Source organism: Nilaparvata lugens, chromosome 4 (genome assembly GCF_014356525.2).
Source record: "Nilaparvata lugens isolate BPH chromosome 4, ASM1435652v1, whole genome shotgun sequence".
Classification (NCBI taxonomy): Eukaryota; Metazoa; Arthropoda; class Insecta; order Hemiptera; family Delphacidae; genus Nilaparvata; species Nilaparvata lugens.
The window spans coordinates 32,578,916-32,601,608 of NC_052507.1; the positions used below are offsets into that span (position 1 = coordinate 32,578,916).

General features: G+C 33.4%; 1 protein-coding gene and 1 long non-coding RNA gene across 3 annotated transcripts in view; one reads left to right on the forward strand and one right to left on the reverse strand.

Annotated features, from left to right (window-relative positions):
- LOC111061992 overlaps positions 1 to 22,693 on the reverse strand; it is a 188,735-nt gene that overhangs the window by 73,953 nt on the left and 92,089 nt on the right. Inside the window, 1 exon segment of the mRNA XM_039427355.1 lies at positions 13,986 to 14,083. Coding sequence (XP_039283289.1) covers positions 13,986 to 14,029 — 44 coding nt within the window. The 5' untranslated portion in view covers positions 14,030 to 14,083.
- On the forward strand, positions 1,538 to 21,687 carry LOC120351150. 2 transcript variants are annotated; one of them, XR_005571197.1, is made up of 4 exons: positions 1,538 to 1,829; positions 7,427 to 7,595; positions 18,121 to 18,206; positions 21,566 to 21,687. It is a non-coding gene; the product is annotated as an uncharacterized LOC120351150 (long non-coding RNA). The 2 variants fall into 2 exon arrangements; XR_005571196.1 differs by lacking the exons at positions 18,121 to 18,206; positions 21,566 to 21,687 and adding an exon at positions 9,017 to 9,132.

Below are 22,693 nucleotides of genomic sequence, written 5' to 3' on the forward strand. Positions count from 1 at the left end.
ATACATCATAGAAAGGTATTGGTAAGCTTAGCTTTAGATCGTGCAATTGGCAGATTGATTTGGATGGCGAGATGATCCATCAAGGAAATAAGCAATGACTAGGCGCTCATGATTCATTGAGCAAAAGAATCATAGAAGACAAAATCTTCATGTTGAATACAAGTCTTAACGGTATTGGAGAGTGGAATCTTTGAGAAATACTTTTTATTCTAAAGGCTGATGATCTACAATCTATAACACTCTTGAAGTAAGATATAAAGGCTATTAGGTTTCTTGGGTACAGCAGACAAAGATTGACTGAATGATTGATTGAATTTTCATGCTCAATGTATTTTGTACAGTTCAGAAAGGTATTATCTTTGCCTTCCATGATACAAGATACAACGAACCAAAATGGACGATCTGGTACCAATAGCATGAAATAATGCTTTATAATAATGTCTACTCTGCTTATAATGGATCATCTTATAAAATCAATACAATAGGAAATAAGAAATAACTTATACCTTTCTAAAACGTTTCTTCTTCCTGATTTAGACAACTAGTTCAATGAAGATAGTATATGTTAAGGTAATACCATAGAGAAAGTATTTATTCCATGTAAGTAAATATTCTATGGTAATACGTAGCCTACATGCCTACACCCACAATAAACTACGATAAAAATACAAAAAATCTTTGTCATTGAAGTAATTTTAATTGGAGAATCTTTGGTCAAAAAATCTTTGTCATTGAAGTAATTTTAATTGGAGAATCTTCGGTAGTTTATCATTTTTCACGATCTCAGAATCCGAATAAATGAAATGTCTATATCACATTTTTAAAATCAATTCCATGAAAGTAGGGTCTTCTTAAACTGACATTTTAAAATGTTGATCACGTACATGCAGGCGTACAATCTGTAGGAGCGATCAACAGAGACAAGTTGTCAATTCTATTCAGATCATTAGGAGCTGAAAATTAAAACATGTGTTAAGGTGCCTTTCCTGATTGACTTGCGTTGATAAGTCAAATGGAAATTCAGACTGACACAGAATCAAAATGTTAAAAATGGAACAATGATGCAAGACTATTAAAAATATAAAGCGACAAATTTAATTTATCTTATGTTTCAATAAAAATAAAAACAATAAATTTGATAATTTATGTAAATGAAATATTTCAATCAAGCTGGACGTCTGCTTGTCTACCTGTCAATCGCTACTTGTCATGTCAATCGCAATTCGGACAACGAAATACGTCTACAAGTGCTGCCAGAATTTAGTGAAGGTTAATCTAATGAATTTGTTATACTATTTAATCAATGGTGGAGTAATAATTTGATCTGTGCACCACATAACGAGAAGATGATTGTCAGTTAGAATAAGTGGTATGAACATCTTACAATCACAACATCATCATCATCATCTAAATTGCAAATGAGCTACATTTAACTTGCAAATGTCACGATCATGTAGGTTTTCCGCAATTATAATTCACATTTCCAATAGTGAACGGTTTTTTGTATCGGTTGAACCCTCGGCTTCTGTATGTTGAGAGCGTTGTTACAAGTCTTTAAAAATCACTCCCAGTCTAGGGAATGCGAGAATATCGCACGGTTGATGTCTTTAATACTTTCCAAAGAAATTATAGCCGTATAAATATCCGTTATGCTTGCTTGGCCGGAATCCTGTAGAGTAACTATTCAAATTTTATTGAAGGTCAACATCATCTCATAAAGAAAATGTTCAAGGCTGAGTTTGCAACGTGGATTACATCTTTGCGTGCGAATCTTCAAACTTAATATCTTCTTCAACTGTAATAATAATTATTGTGAATCCAACACTTATGTATGTATGTCTGTTTACTTACGTCTTTCTTGCACATTCCTGATCTGTCTCTAGATTCTCAAGTTGAGAATGTTATATGTTATGCACTGTCATTCTCATTATTCTAGTTTAGCAATTTCAACTTGAAAATAAGCATAAAACATGATTGTCTACTTAACTATTTGTCGATCACATTATTCTCTATTGTATGAATATTCAATATTGTACCATTAAATAGAAAATATTGTTTGATACAACTGACTTGATACAGCAGATTACATATATGCGGTACAAGAATATTATTGCAATATTTTCCACATATTAAACCTATTCTCTCGGTCAAAAAGTAAGACAATTTATGTTTCCAGAGATATTTGATTCACTGAACAAGATGTCATGTGTGACTTTTACAATCTTAGTTTTGTATCAATTGAGTAGCTAGCCTCATCATCTCAATGCCCAAAAACAATGAGAATAACCATTCAGTAGCATGTCAGCATGTGATCTTTGCATTCTGGAAAGCTCGACAATAATAATTCTCCAGGCACGTCACCTGCCTGTTATCTGAAGCAACAGAAGGTAAAATCAAAGAGTGTATGGAGATTCACTCTTTATTGAGTAAATAAATATAGTAGAATCAGCGGCCACATCATACAAATTAATAATGTGAACATTTTTGTCGCATGTAATTGTTGGTTGGTTGTTGAATAGTATTCCTCTATTTGAAGCGGTTATTTTTTTAACCTTTAAGCAAGGATTTCAAGTCCTCTATTCAAAAACTCCTAAAAATATCTGAATCGAGATGATTGTGAATGTATGTAAAGTATCGATTTATTCCAATTATCATGAACCACTAATTGAAATCTATCAAGGTTACCAAGCAGTGAATTGATAAATAGCATATAATACATGTATTAGAGGTGGCTATGTAAATAGTCAATTGAAGTGTATGTGTCTATAATTACTTACGTACTAGTCCATCCATGGGTCAACAATTTTTTTTCAAATTTGCATGAAATTCATAAAAAAACAAATAATTTGTTACAATTTTCACTACCAGCGGATAAAACAGGGGCTGCATTTAGAGTTGATAGTATCATACTTCCAGAATCGAGAACTAGAACATCACTCCATAGATATACCTGTATGACTGACTCGTTAACCTGACCTGATCCCGTTCTTTACATATATATTCTTCTAACAACCATCACAAATCATTTTTATATGGATATCATTTTTCCACTTTAGTTCTTGATATTCCTATTTCACTGTTCCTTTTTTAGAATCTACATTACAAGTACATACTGCAGTGAGAAAACAATACACAAGAAACAGTAACATTTTTTGAATGTGGAGAAGAAATTAATTAACCAAAGACTTTGGCAATGATACCTGTCAATAAATATTATAAGATAAGATCCTACTTTAGCTAGAAAGAAAAATTATGAAATTAAATTTATTATAATTAATGGGAGAATGAAGAGAACATTAGCTTGGTGCAATCATTAACATCTAGTTTTAGTTATTTTATAGAAAATTTTATCTTCTGAGAATATATGTACTATAATAATTATGTAATATATGGAATCATGTACTGTACAGGTAATCAGGTGCTTTTCAGGTGGAATAGAGGCAAATCACTCTTTGTAATAAAAAAATTCCCATTCATCCACCAAGGATCATCTTAGTTATCAACACATATACCCTCATTACAAGTATTAGAAATGCTCTTCAATTTGAGAAAACGTTCATCGATTGGCCAATAAATAACAGATAATTTGTGAATCAACAGAAAGAAAAGGGGTCAAGAATAATTTCTAACAGGCACTTATCCATCGTCATAAGTGTTCTTCACCTCAGTTGACATTAGGTTTCAGACACATAAAAAGTCGAAGATGATGTAGCCTCGAGATTCAAATGGAAACTCTTTCGCAAGCATTGACAGATGGCGTAACATTGTAACTGGAATTAATATTGTACGATTTTTAAGTGTCATATACAGGTGATAAAGCTGTCGTGACGTGTGGCTTCTTGTCAAACGACGTGTATGACAAACACGCTGCAAGTAATGCAATAAATACATTATTATCTTCTTGGAACTTGTAGATTAGTACTCAAAATACCATGAGAATATCTTCAGTGTTCATTAATTACTACATATTCTTCAAGTTTCTTTCCTAATATGTTCAAGTAAAATTAAACTTTTTCACTGACATTCGTCAGCTAAATGAATTGTAAAAGAAATCCACTTGGATGATGGATCTGAATTTCAATCCAGGGAACAATACATATTCCAAATTGTATCTCAGGCACAATACCTTTAAATACAAGTATTATTCGAAAGCTTATCTAATGCATTATATGGCCTTAATTTAATCGGCCTATCGCTTATTTAATCTAGATCATCAATGGAATAATAATTATTGAAATTCTTGCGGGTGGAATATTTGAACAAAGAAGGTGAGATTATTAATGTATCTCAAAACCCATTGAAAGGGAATCCAATGAATTTCAAATTCAACACAATATTTGGGAAGATACTCGTAAATAATTTCTAATGAATAATCATAGAATCTTGAATGAAGTACTGAATTTTTAATTACAGCTACAGACTTGTTTTCAAAGGGTGGAGAAGCATTTGGGTTACAGGTTAGTGACCGAGTGTGTAGACAGAGATCACTTCATTACATAATGCAGGTAGACTAAGTTCAGTTTTCGAGGGAGAATTCCTGGTTATGAATAGAATAACGTGACTGGAAACACATACATATGACCACAAATGTGTAAAAAGATATGAAGTTCAATTCAAAGTATTATGTAGCTTGGATGATATCGGTTGAATGCAGGCTTTATATAAAGTGCAGTGAAAGCTTGTTCTGGGATTACCATCAAGTTAACCTCTTTAAAATAGGTCTCAGCTCTTTCACGAAAGACATGTTTTGCTAAAGATGAACACAAAATAAAGCAATAAAGTTAACACAAAAGAGATACAAGGAAGCTTATAAGAGCTAAGTCTCATATATGAACTAGCTGGGAGGAGCTCTAAAGGGCAAATGGATCAGCGAACATAATAGAGATACAGTATACAGTATTTATACAGTATCATAATTTTATAAATTAGAAGAAGAAGAAGAAGAAGAAGAAGAAGAAGAATCACTTGAGGATTTTTTCTTAATCATGTCTGGTCATGAATTTAAATACTGCTCTTATAAGGAAAGCATACAATATTCAACCAAAGAGGGTTCGAGAGTGGCACCGTAGTGAGATATGTCATTGATACGATGAAGAATGATACAAATTTCACCAAATATTTCGCGGTTTTGTTAATGAGACTGCGGAGAGTCTCCAAAGATCATATTCATTTTAGATACTTCCCAATGACAGTCTTAATAGGTTAACCACAAAACATGTTGTTCCTGGCTAGATATGAATCATAGCATAAATGCTTTATTCTTGGTGCACGCATGCATCTTCACTCTCTTTTGTTGCGTTCGGTTCCCGTTATATCACTCTCATTGGCTTGTGGTTCGGAAAGTAAGAGAATAATAAGCAGAGTGCACGGCCCAAGCCCAAGGAAGTCACGAGAAGCAGCCACGACCCACACAGCACACCGCACAGTTCTTCACTTCACCAGGTCAGAGTTCATTTTATGTGAAATGAAAGTCTGCCAACTATTAAATCGGATCGGCTCGTGTATCGGAATGTATATCGTAGGCTAAAATTAATGGATACTTTGGCTATTATTCGATTCAAAGTTCGTGGTCTGTGATTGTGGAAACTTCGAGACAATAAAACAAGAGATGAATGCGATCCATCTCATGACATGTAACTTCCTTTCATTGTGGTTAAATATGTCCAGCACTGTTGAGTCCTGAGTGGGCGGCATTATTCTATTTAGTCCGGAACAAGACGACTGACTGATTAGCTAGATGGATTTTAAGAAAAGTTGGACCATCTTTATCAAAGCCCAAGAGATTACGTAACGTCTAGAAAGCCGGTTCCTCCTCCACAGTCCTTTATCTTAAAATGACCCTTCTATAAGTTGACTTTTATTGCTTCATTGTTTACATTAGAGATTTCCATATGTGTGGTACGTGTAGTGCGTGTGATACAACTAGTCTCTGATTTTATAGTATACTGGACCATACTAGATCATACAATCAAGAGTCTCAATGTTATTAGGAAATCTGATAGTATTTCCAAGCAATTTTGCAGTTTCAAATTTAGATTTTTAGTACCGCAGTTTATCCCCATTTATGGCAGATTATTCAATCTGTTCACAAGACAAATTATAGATAACTATTTATTCTATTAATATTTGGATAATAATATAAAAATTAATCAATTAATAAAATAGGTTATAAATTAGGAAAGTGTTGAAGTGTTGTTTGTCGAGTGTTGAAAATGGATTCTAAAAATCCGAAAGCGCTCCACAGTGAGTAATAGTTTTAATTACTAATATTCAAAGATTTTAGACTGTAGTGTCGTTAAAAATAGTTCACAAAAGGGATATAAATTTCTTTCAAAGAACAGCAAGAGTGAATTTTCTTATAGTGTTCTTGGAACATATCGTATAAATTGATGACATAAGCCGTGGATGTCCACACTGAACAAAATTTGTTGTTTCTAATGTTCGACATACATGTTCGGAAAACATGTTTGTTGAGGAGCTCAGGGACAAACATTTTAAAAAGTTTGGACAATCATTGTTTGTCAAACAAAAAATTACTGCTTTTCCAAACATTTTCAGTGTTTGCTGTAAAACAAAAAACTGTTCTCCCCACTTACAAATATTTTGTTTGGTGACGCGTCTACACTGGTCACGGGCAAACATTGTTTGTCAAACATAACAAAATTTGCCCCAACTCTTTCTTCAAACATGTTTGTAGAACATTTTTCAGTGTGGACACGACTTTACATTGAAAAAAACAAACCCATTTAAAAATAATGATTCTATATGAAAAACAACCAAACATTATTCAACTCATAATTTAAAAATTGCTTTATAAGTAAGCGTCATGAATGATACACAATGTATTGTGAGTGCAACTTATTACACGGAAGAGATTCTAAATGACCTTTCAGTAATTAGTCAAGTCGAATGCAATGAACTCCCCTTCCTCATTTGGTGCAGCTTCATCCATCATAATATTGAACCCGCTATTCAATCTACATTTTATATCCCACCACTCTTCGAAGCTGAAAAGTTATCCGGTAGTGATAAAGTATTCATGAAACTCATAATTTTGTCCACCAAAAGAGAGGTTAATTGAGTTATTTCCTTACTTGTTTCCTGGAAGCGGAAAGATTCCAACGATGTGGAAAAATGATAAGGAACTAGCTTATACATTATAAAACAAAATCCAGCTTAGCGGATGGATTATGGATGAACAAATTACGATCTTAAAATTGATGAGTTCTTGATCCGTTCATGGTACACGAGGATGCAAATTTCACCAGGTTTTATGCAATACCCGAGATGATGATAATTAGATGAGTCGTTTCGCATCTCAAGTAGAAGGATTAGTTTAATGTCCTTGTAGGATGCACTCTCGATTCTGTCATCTGATGCGAATGTGTGAAGACTATAATCAGTAGCGTCCTTCTCCCTTGCTAAGGTCAAGACTGATGGACAGACAGGCAGAGCGAATTTTGCAGTCGGGATAGCTGTTTGGGCGATTAGCTATCAGACTCGAGGTCTCGACTTATGACCTAGGCCACACTACACTTCTACAACTCCTCACGTCATCGGGTAACCGTCATGGATTAGAGCAATCCCACACACAGGTAAGCCACACACATTTTCATTCCGAAAGAGTGGAAATTCCAGATCCAATGAGTGGAGCCCCGACATAACGTGCCGTACCTCGAGAGACCAAGAGAAGTTATATTCGAGAATTCTTAATACTGAGTTTACTTTTGAATCTTGGATTAACTATACTCTAGTTGTGTGGTTCATACAAAATACTGTCCAATTACAGACAATCCTGTCTATTTACTCTATGGTTAATATACGAGAATTTTCAAAGGTCTGGAGACCTAATAATGATATGACCTATTCGTGGTAGATAAACAAAACTATTGTATGGAATGTGTCGAATTCATAAGATGCATGTATAATTATTAAAAATTCACGTATATAAGATAGTAAATGTTCCTCTTTTGGATTCTAGGTTCGCTTGAACTATGTAGAATGAATGACTAAGGTCATTGAGGGATATTAACAAATCTTCAATTTGGAGAATCAAATTTATATATTTTCAATCAAATAAGAAAAATAAGTGAAAAACGTCAAAGTTTAAAGATTTAATTCCTTGTCACAAAAGCTTGCAATAGTAAAATTTACGTGCTTCAATGAAAGAAAAAACATATTGAACAGGAAAATAGATTGAGAATTATGTCTTCACTGAGGGCGCAGATTCAAAAACTTGCTGCTTACAATCCTTTTTGAAATTACCAATATATATAGAAATCAATTGATTTTTTCAACTATAATCAGAAATCCGTTAAAACAAGCAACTCGGAAAAAATGCTTCTTATAGTATGTCATACTTGAGTTCGATATGCGACCCCATTGGTGGAGACAAATTTCTATGGCAAATGCGATTTTCCAAGTAACTGAAATGAACAGTTTTAACCAATCACATGCAAGTAGTACATCGTTATAGTTCACTCTAATTGGCTCATGCATTATCTTGATCATTGATACTCCATTTTGTTGTTTCCTCGAATAATGTTCATTGGGTCAATCGGGTGTCACATAAAATATAAACAATAAACGTTTAATGAGTTTTGACTAAACTATTCAAATACTACAATTAGGAAAATGCCAATTCAAGAAAATTCGAAAGCTATGCCATAGCATTAAAAAAATGTTTAGCATTGACACCAGAAGAAAATAATTTTCTAACTTTCTTGAAAGCTCATGAACGAATTACATTACCATACTATTGGAAGGTACATGTTGGGAAAATTGTCCACATTAGAATCATTTAGGCTACTATATCCTCATCTAGAATTCGCTTGAATTTTATTGAGATCCTTTCAACCTTCAGTATTTATAATAAGAATTTTGACATCGATATCTCATAGTAGGCTGTAACGCCTATAACCAACAGTATACTGATAAAGGTTGTAAATTTTACCTATTTATTAATAAAAGAGCACAACAACAATAACTGTTCCAAAGTAATTCCCATTTGTTGCAGTTGTCAAACAACCAAATGATGGATTGCACAAGCAAATGTTGTCTTTCACCGAAGCTGCTCAGCTAACAGCAATTCAACACGAAAGAAAACAAGAGTATTATTTCAGCGAGAACAAGAAAAATGAATGGAGCACTTGTGCAGAGATTGTTGAGGTGCAGTCTACGTGTAGTAGTTGTGAAACTGTGCTAATGTAGATGAGTTTGATTGCCGAAATCATCTCGTGTGAGTTTTATTATTATGAATTAATCGTTTTTTTCGATCTTGATGCCTTGTTTTTATTAGTCGATGTCATCAATAGCGGATGCACGGCTGTCGATGGATGGTGGCTTGTAGCTGGTAGCTGGTGGGTCCGTGAGACCTTGAGTAATGCAACCAAAGGAAGTTACAATAGCAGTTGCTATTCGCAACAATAATTTCTAGACACTATCAGCTAACTGTGCGTCTGCGTCTAGTACTGTTTAATTGCTTGTTAGCTGGGTCCCGCTGTCAGTTCTCCTCTTTCCGATTTACTTCTTTCTAAACATTATTGTTTGTTTTCTACGTGCTATCAACTAGATAGAATGATAGGATATAATATGTTCGAAAAGATCGCATTGGAAATATTGTGTGACTTTTGGAAAAATGAATGAAAACTATAAGTTTAATCAACATTGAAAAAAAAATGTAAACCTATAAGTTTAAGGCTGTGTAATGGCTAAAAAAACTTTCTACAGGTGATATTTTTTGATTTGTATAATTATTATCAAGCTTTAGAAATGAAAAAGGTCTCTCAGGAACGAAAATGAACTCATGTTCTCCCAGAATCATAACTACAGTATTTGAGATATGAGCATAAAGTTTAAATTTTTGAGGCAGATCATTTCAAATTCGGTAGAGATAAATTCATGAAACTCTAATGATAAATTCTTTATGGTACCTATTGTTGATTAAATGAAATTTCCCAAAAATATAAATTTTTGAGAAAATTTACTAAAAATGATAAAAAATAGCTTTCAGTTGAGTTATTTTTGGTAAATTGAATAACTTTCTCAAGAATTTATATTTTCAGAAAATGTTTGTTTATTCAATCAACAATACCATGAAGAATTTATCCTCAAAATTTTATGGATTTGTCTCTTGCCGAATTTGAAATGATCTGTCCCAAAAATTTAAACTTTAGGCGCTCATGCCTCTATAAGTAAAGATCGGAAAAAAATGTTAATCTGAGAAAACTTTGTCATTTTGATAGCTTGATAGTATACAAATCGAAAAACTTTGAAAAATATCACCACTAGAAAGTTTTTTTAACGTTTGCACAGCCTTAATCAGCCAAACCATATCTTTAAAAAATCTGATGTGGAGCACTCATACAAGTTTCCTTGGCGTTATGAAAATTTTCATACTTCTTAAAAGAATTGTTGCCTAATCATTAAGTTTCAATTTGAATAATCACATTTTCTCGAATTTTGAGCTTATTTTCAATTTTAGGTGAAAATGTTACTGGACAATAGTTGTAGAGATTTTCTTGTTCAATCTTTTCCACTTGATTTTTTTGTTTAAATTGTATTTGAAGCCTGATAATTGGAAATCTAAAATCAAACTTTACATAGATGGGGTAGAGGTCCTGAAGATTGAACAGATATGGGACTTGTGGCAGTTGATAGAGCTTATCAATGACTATTTTAGGTACAAATTTGATCAAAATCTCGTTGGAGCCGTTTGAGAAAATCGCGAAAACCCCTGTTTTTGACAACATTTTCGCTATTTTAGCCGACATCTTGAATTGCATTTGATCGAAATTGTTCGTGTTAGAAGATGAGATATCGTGTACGTACACACACACACACACACACACACACAACACACACCTTAATTTTTTCCGGCAAGCAATACTTTCCTTACCTATGATATTAGGGCAAGGAAAGTAAAAAAACAAACTCAAAATATGTGAGTGATGATGTGAATAAAAATGGAAACAATAAAATTCGATAAGAGTGCTCCAAAGTTTATTTGGAGATTTAAAATTTTAGAAGATTTGGAAAAATGAGACACAAATCTATTCAAAAAAATCATGTACAACCACAAATAATGGCAGTGTATTCTAAATAGATCTATATCAATACCTAAATAATATCTATTAATTATTATGAGACCGACTATCTAGCGTGCTATGAACCGTCCTATTCGAAAAAAAATATGGATGAAGCAATAGTTTCAAAATTGGAGGTTTCTGGAGGACATCTTCAGACAAATAATATAGAAAATCAAACCACCTTATCACATCAACAACAATAGAACCACATGTGACAAATGAAAACATTTTTAACATGACTGATTCATGACTTGTAATTAGAAATTGAGGTGAATTATATTTTAAAAGTAAAATAAGGAATAATAGTATGGGATAAATTTTTCCATTCAAGTTATGTACCTTAAATTAACAAATCAATGAAAGCCTCACTTTGCCATTGTACGAAACATACTGGTGGAACCTATTTATTTAAGAAAATTGATGGACTTCTATCAAGAAAATATACGGATAATGGAAAATATTTTTGACGGATTGTGTTCTAAGCCTGCGATAGAGGGGGATCCAGATATCCAAGCGTTTCTTGAAAATTTTCAGCTTCTTCTTACCTACGGATTACTTTTCTGGGGCACGTCACCGGAAATTATCAGGGTATTCAGAGCACAGAAGAGAGTAATTAGAATAAAGCTCAAAAACCGCCTGGAATTCCATGTAGAGAACTATTCCGAGCAACAGGGACGCTCACACTACCTTGCCTGTATATTCTGGAGTCTGTAGCATTTGGTCTCAAGCATGCATCGACGTGGACAAGAGATGCTGACCTACACAATTATAACACGCGCACAAGAAACACCTATCGAATACAACAACATAGGACATCGTTCTACGAGAAAAATCCAATTCATATGAGCCAAAAAATGATCAACTCCCTGCCGCACAATCTTAAGGACATTGACAATAGAGTGCAGCTCAAGAAAAAATTGAAGGACTGGCTGGCTGATAAGTGTTTTTATGACATGCATGATTTTTTGTTGTGATTTTTTTTGTTTTGTTATGTGTGACGATTTCCAAACAATTTTATTGTTGAACATGCGAAGAGTAGGAGATTCAAATTCAAAATTCTCTGTCATTGAATACTGGAGAGAACGATGATTCAAAGGAGTATTACAATTTGAGTGAATTTCTCGGAAACAAAATTTGAATCTTTTACTATTAGTCAAATTCCAAAATGTCACAAGAGAAGAACAGTTGCCAGCGATATTTTTGTCCCATCATCAAGAGCACCGTACATACGCTTCCTCGAGGGAATCATCATTACATGTGAAACGAGAAAGAAATGATGGACTGCTTCATTAGAAAGAAAGTCGAAATCACAACTGAGAGGATGCTACTCATTCTTTGAATTTATCTAATGAATGCCAATAAAAGTGAAAGTTGCTAATTTTTATTGACAGACAGATTTCGATTTTGAACACTGATTGAAAGTGTGGTCGGTAACTCTATTCCACGCATAGAGCAGAATGCGTGATTCCAGAAAAATGTATCATTATGTGAGTTTGGAATCAAATAAGCAAACTAGCATATATTTTTAGTATCAAGTTTCAAGAACTCAAAAACCCAATGTTGTATGCCTACATTGAAAATTATCATTACTGTTATGGTGGGCAACTTTGTTTTCGTGCTTATTTTGAAAATCCAGAAACTGCATGTTATTTGCTGGAGCATGGACATTTGAATAGTAATTTTGAAAAAAATACTCTTTGAATATAGTAATGTAGTGTCAGAAACAGCCATATTGTCAGATGTCGGAATTAGAAAAATATACATTATGAATTAAGTTAGATTTTATTGATAGTCTACGAGTGATTATCTACGATTATTTATATTATTATCTACGTAAATAGATAATCTATGATTATAACGAATTATCGACACTAAAAATTGGATAATCGTCAATGACTCGATAAATAATGTGAATTTCCTTGGAAACAATGCATTTTAATATTATTATTAGATTTCAATAAGCGTTTGTAAAACTGATGACAGTCTCTGGAAACGTTATACTGGACTAAATTATATAGGCCTACTGTCTGTACTAAAATAAATGCAAGCGGCTCAACTTCACGTTAATTGGGACGAAAATGGAAAATAAGTGATAATGGATGTGGTCTATTCTCAAAGATTCTCAGCAGAAATAGTTGGACAAAGTGCTATATGAAATACTAGAAAAGAGATAAAAAAACAAAGCAGGTGTCGGTTTAGACCAGAAAGAACAATGATTTTTTTTAGTGAATTACATTTGAAGGGATGATGTCTTTACAATAAAATTGAGCTGACTTTTGATAGCTGTGAGTGGAAGTTCATGAATGGTTATGATCGAATATGATTGAAGTCGGTAACAAAGTAGGAATGAAGTAGGGAGAAGTAATCAAAACAATTGGAGAGATTTTCATGTTAAATAGTAATAGATAAATTCTATTGAGTGATTGATGAACGATAACTTTCTAATAAGTAAGGTACCAAGATTCCAACCCTATCAACTTAATTCCATTGAATTTGGAAATCCTGATACTTAGTTTTGTAGGATTCGAATCGAAGCGGTTCTTACTGTGTAGGGAAGAGGGAATTTTTCCAATTTGATAGTAATCAAATGAGCGTTAAGAACAAACACTTTATAATATTATATTTCATTAGAAATCCGATCTACTTTAAAACTAGGAGATCTGTGTCAACCTACCGCTATCATATTCATTTTATTTGCTGCTGATTGCTGCTTTTATGTTTGTACAGTCATATAGATGTGATGCTCAGGTGCAATGGGTCTTATACCTAGTGATACATTCTTCAATCCTAAAAAAAATCAATAAAGCCGACTACTCAACCAATCAGACTATAAACCAAAATAAGACAATTTTTAAATCATAATTTACAAGTGAATATAGGGATTTAGTAACAACTTACCATGGACAGTGTAAGGGAGGCGGTTTCAGCAGGTGAGTTTTCATCGTAGGAACAACCAAGTCACGCCGACTTTAGTGAATTCACTTGAAGCAGGGTTCCTGCAAATATTAACTCAATAAGAACTAATTTTCATCCAACATTAAACAAAAAAATATCAACTAAGCGCGCAGGTGATAAGAAACTTGATACACAATATTGGTGAGTTGCTGATGGAGATACGGCACTACCGCACAGAACGCAAGCGTTGCAATGAATGCAGACTCCAGACTGCGTTCCGCGAGGTGTCAGGCTTTGACTTTCGTTCGCAGGGGATCCAGCTGATGGGGGAAGACGTACTTGTGCTATCTTCACTCCAGTCAGCAGAAGATACGGCCATTAGTAGGGGACGTAAGCTATCTTCTCTATATACATCTTTATCTTTTCTCTTTCTTATATCTATTCATCTCCTATTTCTTCTTCCTCTCACTTATTTTTATAACTCTTCATCATCATCATCTTATCCTTCTTATTTTTCTCTTGATTCAAATCTACCTTCATCTTCTTTGCAAATCTCCTCTCTCAATCAATCTTATCCTTCATCTGACTCTCCGTTAAAATCATTCCCCTCTCATCGTTCATCAATATTTTTCTTCATCTGCCCCTCTTCCGTATCTTTCTTCCTCTCCTTCCTCTCCTTCATAACCTTCTTCCTTTTCCTTCTCCTCTTCATCATCACTTTTCTCCTTCTCCTCCTTCTACGTCCTCATCTTAACATTCTTTCCTCTCATCTTCTTTTTATTCCTATTTCTCCAATTCTCTTCACTTTTCTTCTGTCTAATCCTCTACAATTTTTTCCTCTTCTGATCATCGTTCTCTGTATATTTCATCTTGACCTCTTCTTCTCCTTGCTCTTCATATGATTTTCTTCCTTCCTCCTCTTCTTGTCACCTTTTCTTTCTTGTCATATCATCATTTCTTATCATTCTTCTCACACTCTCTTTCATCATCTTTTCTTGTTATTATCCTTATTATTTCTTCTTCAATTCTCTGTCTTTGTCTTCCTTCTCTTCATAATTTTCCCAATTAATTCTTGAATATTCATTCTCTGTTCTCCAGTTTCTTCTTCTTTTTCTTATTATTCTTCTCCTCTTTTTCTTCTTCTTAGACAAACTCCGCTCTTATATAAGAGTACTTGTATCCCTGTTGTGTTCACTTTATTAGTATACTTTTCTTCTTCCTCCTCCTCCTTATTTTTCTGTGCTATATTCACTTGTCCAGAAGTCCTTGCATCGAGAACAAAAAGAAAAAATGAATAGATTGATTCTTCACATAACACTGCTTCCCTCACAGTGTTTCAAATCTTCATCTTGGTTAAGTAATCAGAAAAAACTTAACGAAGCCTTACGATTAGTAATAACACTTGCTGTTATAAGTTGTGCCTAATTCTTCTGACAGCTAACTTTGAACTCAACAAGACTTAATCCTCATAAGCAGGAAGCAGTTAGGTGAGAAGTGAGAATTTGAGCTCGCATGCATTGAATTGCAATTGGCTAATCAATTATTTCTAGATTGAAAAATGATATAATTGGTGAGAGGACCTTCGGAAATCCAATGCCTTTCTACTATTTTCTAATCTCAATAAAAACTAATACAAATACCGATGTCACTCAAGTCTCACTGCTATTCAACTTACAATTGAAAAAAAAAACGATTAACAAAAAATATATCTTTCGAAATCTTTACAAAAATTTGAAATGAAGGAAAGCAGTTTCCCCACTATGTCCTCATCAAATCTTTATACCACATCTGTTACAACTTAAGCCTTGAGCAATCAAATTACAATGGTTCAGCATTTTGCCTTCAAGGGGATTCAGGATGCAGGATTACTAAACTAAGAATTTATATTTTATTAAGAAATATTCTCCTCTAAATTGATGTTTGGAAATCAAAGGGAAAAATAAAATGGGAGTATTGCAACACGAACACAAGTCTGAAAGTGAAAAAGTGTTATCAAGGAAAAATATCTCAAAAAAGTGATATTCATTAAGTTTGAAAAAAATACACATTCTTTTAATCCCGAAGTGGAACCAAAAAACTACAAGCTTGAATGAATTAATCTTTCTTAAACGAGAAAAATAATTATCACTAACGTATTGCTACTTGTTCTTTAATATCCATGATAAATTTTTAAAAAATCAAACTAGAAAGCTTCCTCAATTACGAAATCATAATAATTTATTATGACAGTATAAATGTAGTGATTCCGTAGATTTTGTGGGACGTATAGATTACCGCAGAACAAGTAAGTGAATTGAAGAAAGTTTTCGCAAAATATCTTTGTCATTTGTGAATACGCATTTTAAATTTGATTTCTATAAATATAGTTACTTCTCGAAAATCTCAACTACTTCGGTAATACGTATTTACAACGAATTACATTGATTCTATGAGAATGTTTTTATTAATGAATTGGCATAACATGAGATCCATTAATTACTAAGGCCTACTTTGTAACTCGTAATTTGCAAATTACCCACAAAATCGTGAGAATTCTCATATTTTTCCGTTATGAAAGCGTGATGTTGCGTAAATCATCACTAGCAGATGATAATTTCAGAACTTTTTTGAAGAAATCGGCTTTATGATTTACTGTTATGAGTCATCCTGAGAGATATCTCCACATTAGCCCAAATCGAAGTCTCCAACTCATTATATGATTTTCCCCAAACAGATTCACCAGCCACTTGGAACGTCTAATGATATGATAAGCCACTGAGTTTACTTTCTCTAAGTAAAATTTCCACGTCATTTACTCGGCCCTTTGTTTAAATCATAAGACAGGCAAATCACTATCTTTATAATCTATCTAAAAAGCCCACGTTTCTCTTCCTAGTTTTGTGATTGCACTAGCAGACCTGACTAGGTGACTTCTGTACAAGAGAATAGCATCTCAACAATGTAAAATAAAGTAGAACTAATGTAAAATGCAGTTTATTAATTTCTTACATAATACCCAACAAGAAATTGAGGCGATATAATTGAATACACTGTCGAGACTCCCATTGTATCTAATCAACAGCAAGAATAATAGTTTGCCATTATTAAATAAGGAATTAATCGAAACACGCATTACAAAACATGAGCTGTATGTCTTTTAGAGACCAGCTGCATTTCTCACACGTTTACATAATTTGTTAATTGAGAGCATAGTTATGTATTTCTCTCCCATAACACGGGTGCTGTATGAGATGGCCCATATAGATTTAGTCTACTAAACACTGCAAATTGAGAATTAACCATTCTGAGATTTTAAAAAAGCTAAAGTAAGAATTTGAGAATAAAATACATTGAAACAAGAATAACAGAAAAGCCCATACTGCTAAGAATTGAACAAGTGCGTGAATTTTGGAAGAAGTAATTTAAAATGAACGGAATTTATCAAGCCTATCAGATTAAAGTTCAGTAAAACCAGAACAAATAAAACCTTTACCTCATATAATTTGGAAACATTTTCATATAGGCCTATATAAATATTGCTTTTGAGTTTGTAAACCAATTATTATTAGCTAATACCTATTTGATTTTTGCACTCAATTTCAAAATGAATGATTGCAAGTTTTGTCATTTACAAAATAATAATCAATTACTCAATAACTGATAGTGTTATAACAATGGCTCGCTAATAGACCCAGTTCTGACCCGCATGAAATCATTTGCCTTCATAAGGGCATAGAAAAACATCAACAGAAAAATTGTAGTTGCATTGCACTGGTAAATTGAAGTAGCAAGGCTCCAGGTGAGTAAAGATGTATCATGTCCTTAAAAAGATTATTGAATCCAATGTGGCTATCATCCATTCAATATGGAAATAACCACGCAATTATGGTTTGATTACATGCTTCTGGAATAATTAGTGATAGAACAATGGCATTCACATTATGAAAGGGAGGTCACATAGTAATTATTGGATGAAAATGCAAGTGTACCCACAATGTGAAAAGTCAACAAGGTGATAAATTTCTAGTGGAATAGTTAAATATACGTTAAGACAGGTTTTTTGAATTGAACCTCATTTTGATCATGCATTTCTTCAAAACTATTGTACACCTTTTGTTTGATTATAAGTATATATATGGAGTAAAGTATCTTGTTTCAGATATCCAACAATGATGGCTCATGAATTATAATGTAAAATGTAATGCATACAAATGTATGGTTGCGATCCGGATAGAAACTAGAAAGGTACACGATGCATGCAATTCATCAATATTTCTCTGTAGGAAATTTCAATGAAGTATTGATTTTACAATAAATAGTGACCTCGAAGATCAAAATACACCAACATTTTTATGAGCACTAATAGCATGACTACAAGGGGGAGCAAGAGGGACCAAGGGAATATTATATCCGCGATGATGTCTACCCACCAATGGGAAATAGACATTAATATTACAGTAAAATTAAGCTTTCAAACTAAAAACTTGGGAAAGATGTGCATTTTATTTCAATGAAATTTATTTAATTTAAAAAAGCGTATTTTATTTATACAGTTAATCAATCTCAAACTGTATTATACCCGAATACATGAATCTCATCAAACGAAAGTTCAGTGATTACTTTCGATTCGGATAAGAGATCTCCGTTTAAATGGCCAATCAATAAATCTGTTTTCACTTCCTCGGTCAGATTGAGGATATCTGCTTGTCTTCTTCGTTTCGTCTTGTTTCCTGTCGATTAGTGCTCATCATTATTTGAAGAGCCTAATCACTACATGCATTCATCCAGAGGACTCACATTTCGCATAATCAATTTGAATGTTATGATGCGTAGAACAACCATTACTGCAAAATTAGAGTATCTATGCATACATGCTGGTCTTATGAGAAATTGTTTTGAATGTAATATTTCATGGCTTTTCATTTTATTGTGTTGAATTTCAGGGTCGATTTCATTCACTATTGTACATTAAAGAAATTAAAAAAACCAAAGTAATTAAAGAAATCACGTTCTGCCGATTTTTACTAAAAATAGTCCCTCACTCAAATCGCGATGGTATGCGCAAAGCTTGTTGTGGTGGGAGTAAATAATAACTATTGCATAAATAGAAGCTCTTATTCTAATAATATGTCTAATGATTAAGTTTTTCATTACAGTTTTCTTTTGATTTTGAACTGTAATGTAATTTATCAAACTCAAAACTAAACCAAATAAAACGAAACAAATTACAGGGAGTTTTGGCGTTACAAAATGTCCAAAGGTCACTCGCAATATTAGCATAATGATGGGCCAAGATTATAAGGTGAGGAAAGGTCAGGCGAGATCTTTTGACCTGAGACATTGTTGGCTGGCTCCGGGGGGATCTGAGTCGGACTCTCAACCGATCTTCAAGTTTGTGGCAGCTGTTCAGTGCAGTGATCACTGACTCGTGTAGCTGTAGCATTCTCGAGAACTGGGTGGGCATTATTATCAGACTGGATATTGTGCAAGCAAATTTATATCGAAAACGCTGACAACAAAACAAGATTCTATTGGATTCGTTTGAATTTGTGATGCTTGCCTTTAAAAGTCCTTTACGCCTGATAGCGTTCGTAATTGTTTACATCAAAGGAATTTTCGAATGTTTTCGTGGAGGAAGACCCCTGTTATGGCGAGAAGCTCTAGAATTATCAATGTAAAGGAAAAAATGTACTTTTTATTTTATTCTATTGCAGGGAGTGATTCCATCTCGTTTTACAACCCAGTGGTTTTTGTTGTTAAATGCTTTAATGCACGTTATGTGAACTATTCAATCTGTATTTGTGTCAATAAATTTTACAACTCATTTTCTACCTCTATCAATATTAAAAAACAAAACATCCTAGAATATAAATTACAAATAGAAGTAATGTCGTATTCAACATGATTGTAAGAAAATAATAGTACCAAACCAACCTTACGATGATTTGAGCCTCAAGTTGGTTTTAAGATGATTATCAAAAATACATTATGAAAATGTTCTACAACTATACAATAATTATACAATATAAATATTGAAAATCAAAAGTGGGAGACGAAATAATTTTGGAGGGAAATGAGAAAAAAGAATTATAATAGACTGCATGAATTTGAGTCGTATATGATTTACTTAGGCTATACTTGTACTGTTCTAATATTGGTAAGCTGTAAAATAAATCTGGTTAATCAGTCCAAGCTTGATGAATAAGGAAGCTTGATGAGCTCATCTTATTCAGCTTAGTATTCTTCATCTACTGTTTCACTTGGAGAATATAGTGATAATTAATTATCTAAATGGAAATAACTTTTCATGATTTAAATGCACGAACTAACATTGTCAAAAGTAAGGTTGAAGAAAATAAAATTTGCATTTGAATCACAGTACAGTTTTCCAAAAAAGACTCCAACATTGATTGGTTCATATTAACTATGTAATACAATGGAAGTGGATCACTGTAAAAGGCTAGAAAGTTGAAGGATAGCTCAAAGCCATAGATCTAAAAGTATTCTAGAAACTTTTCCAAAAATTATTTACTTAAAAAAACATTAGAAGCTGGAATGGTTAAAATAAGCAGATTGACATTGGAATTTGAAATTTCATTTGCATGAAGATTATATTTCAGATATTTCATAAAGATTAAGAGTACCGATGGAATCAGAGTAGACTATGTATTCTGAGAGACTACACGAATAATCTATTCTTTTGTTGAATTACATCAATTCTCATGAAAGCTATGAAACCCATAAAACTCCAACGTATACTCAAAAGTGAACTCAAATCATGTCTTGGAAATTTTTCAATCTTATATATCAGAAAAATCTAATCCCGAAACTTTCTTCAATCTATCTGACAAGATAATTCAAATATAACTTGAAAAACATTTCGAACCTATTAAATGGCAAAGCACTGTCCTGGAAACTATCAATTTGAGGCAATGATTTATCGCTTGCAAGTCAATCCAATTACTAGATCGGCAACTTGAGCCGACAATAACGAATTCGAATGTGGAAGTTGTAACACTTGGATGACTTGCATCCACATCCACATCCAGACAATGCAATCCACCTGTAACCTACTACAAGTCGACGTTTGTTTCGACAAACAAGTAGTTTGAATACAATCACACACAACGATTCTATTATCTTTGCTAACGGTGGGCAGCTTCAACTTTCGAGCCTGCAGCTACTTTCTCCGCGAGATTGATGACACCGCTTCGAGAAGTTTGCCTGTGTTCTCTCATTACGATTATTTGGATCACAGGATGGCTGAGGGGGCGGACGGACGGCCATCGATCAGATTCGCACATTAAATGCAGGCGCAATTTATTAAGCTTTTGTGCTGCATACCAACTTGACTTCATGTCTCAATTTATTGTCTTCATCGATGAACTCAAAAATAACTATGACTTTACAATATAATTTATGTGTAAATTAAAAAACCAACTCAAGCTTATTTACTATGGTGACTCAATTTAAACTGTCAGCATTTCTTATAGAAAACATAAATGCTTCAAATTCAATCATTGCTGACAATTCTAACGATATCTTAATCGATGATTGTAAGGTCACCGTAAATGTAAATCTATTATTTTATGTTCCGATTTCAGGAATGTATGCTACAAGTCTTGAGAAAAGAGAAACAATGGGGACAATGATGATGCCTGATAAACTGGGCAGATCCACGGATCATGTCACTGCAAATTATTAAAAATATAATATTGATAATTGACCGAGCGAACTGAAGTCTAATATTCAAGTCGACGGTTTTGCATTTGGCTTTATGTATGTTTGCATTAACAGCTCATAAATACATACAGTAGTCTGTCCAGCAAACTTATTCTCTTCAATAACAAACATAAATACATTATAGATTTCTATACACATCAACATACTCAATGGAGAATGCTTATATGCATCACCATGAATGAGCAGAAAAATACCTCACACTCTCAGAGTGAAAATTCATCACCTTTAATTATATTACCATTACAACATATGAGCAAAGCTGATCCTCATAAGCTGTGCACTATTTGTAATGACAGCAATTATTGCTAAGCGAAGATAATCCTTTACGATCAGTTATTTCTCTTGAAGGAAAAAAATTGTGTTATGCTCTAATATGCTCTGTACATGCTCAACTAAACTTCAAGTTAGAATAATATTGATTTAATGCGTTTTATTTCTTATGGGCTTTGAGTTTTTTTTAATTTCATTTGAAAGAGAGAAGTTTAAAAAACAGAAACTAGAACTATTGTTCACTCAATTTCAGAGAGAGGTTCAACAAACAGAATGATTGGTTAAGCGAATGAATTCGTAGTTAATGTTTGAGCCCGATTAAGCCTGACAAAACACAAATGATCAACTGACTTGATCACTGGTTAGTAAGTCTATCAAGGTCGTAACGATGTGCATAAGAATTTTGATGCTGATTTATTGCCATTTGTTATGGGTACCTGGTACCTGTTTTGAGATAAATGGGTAATAATATTATGTTAACAGAGAATATCATATTAGGCTACTGTGTTATGTATGTATGAGTAATGAATGCTGAATGAATGCGCCCCAGGTGGCGGATCGGGGAATGCCCTCTAGATATAGGGGGTAGTGAGGAAATCAAATACCCGGGGTGGACCAAAACCAGCAACAAAGCTACTGCCTTGCAGACGGAGATCAGTGGATATTCAAAGGCTAAGGGAAGAAAACCCTGGAAGAAAATTGACTGCTGCCTTGTAGTT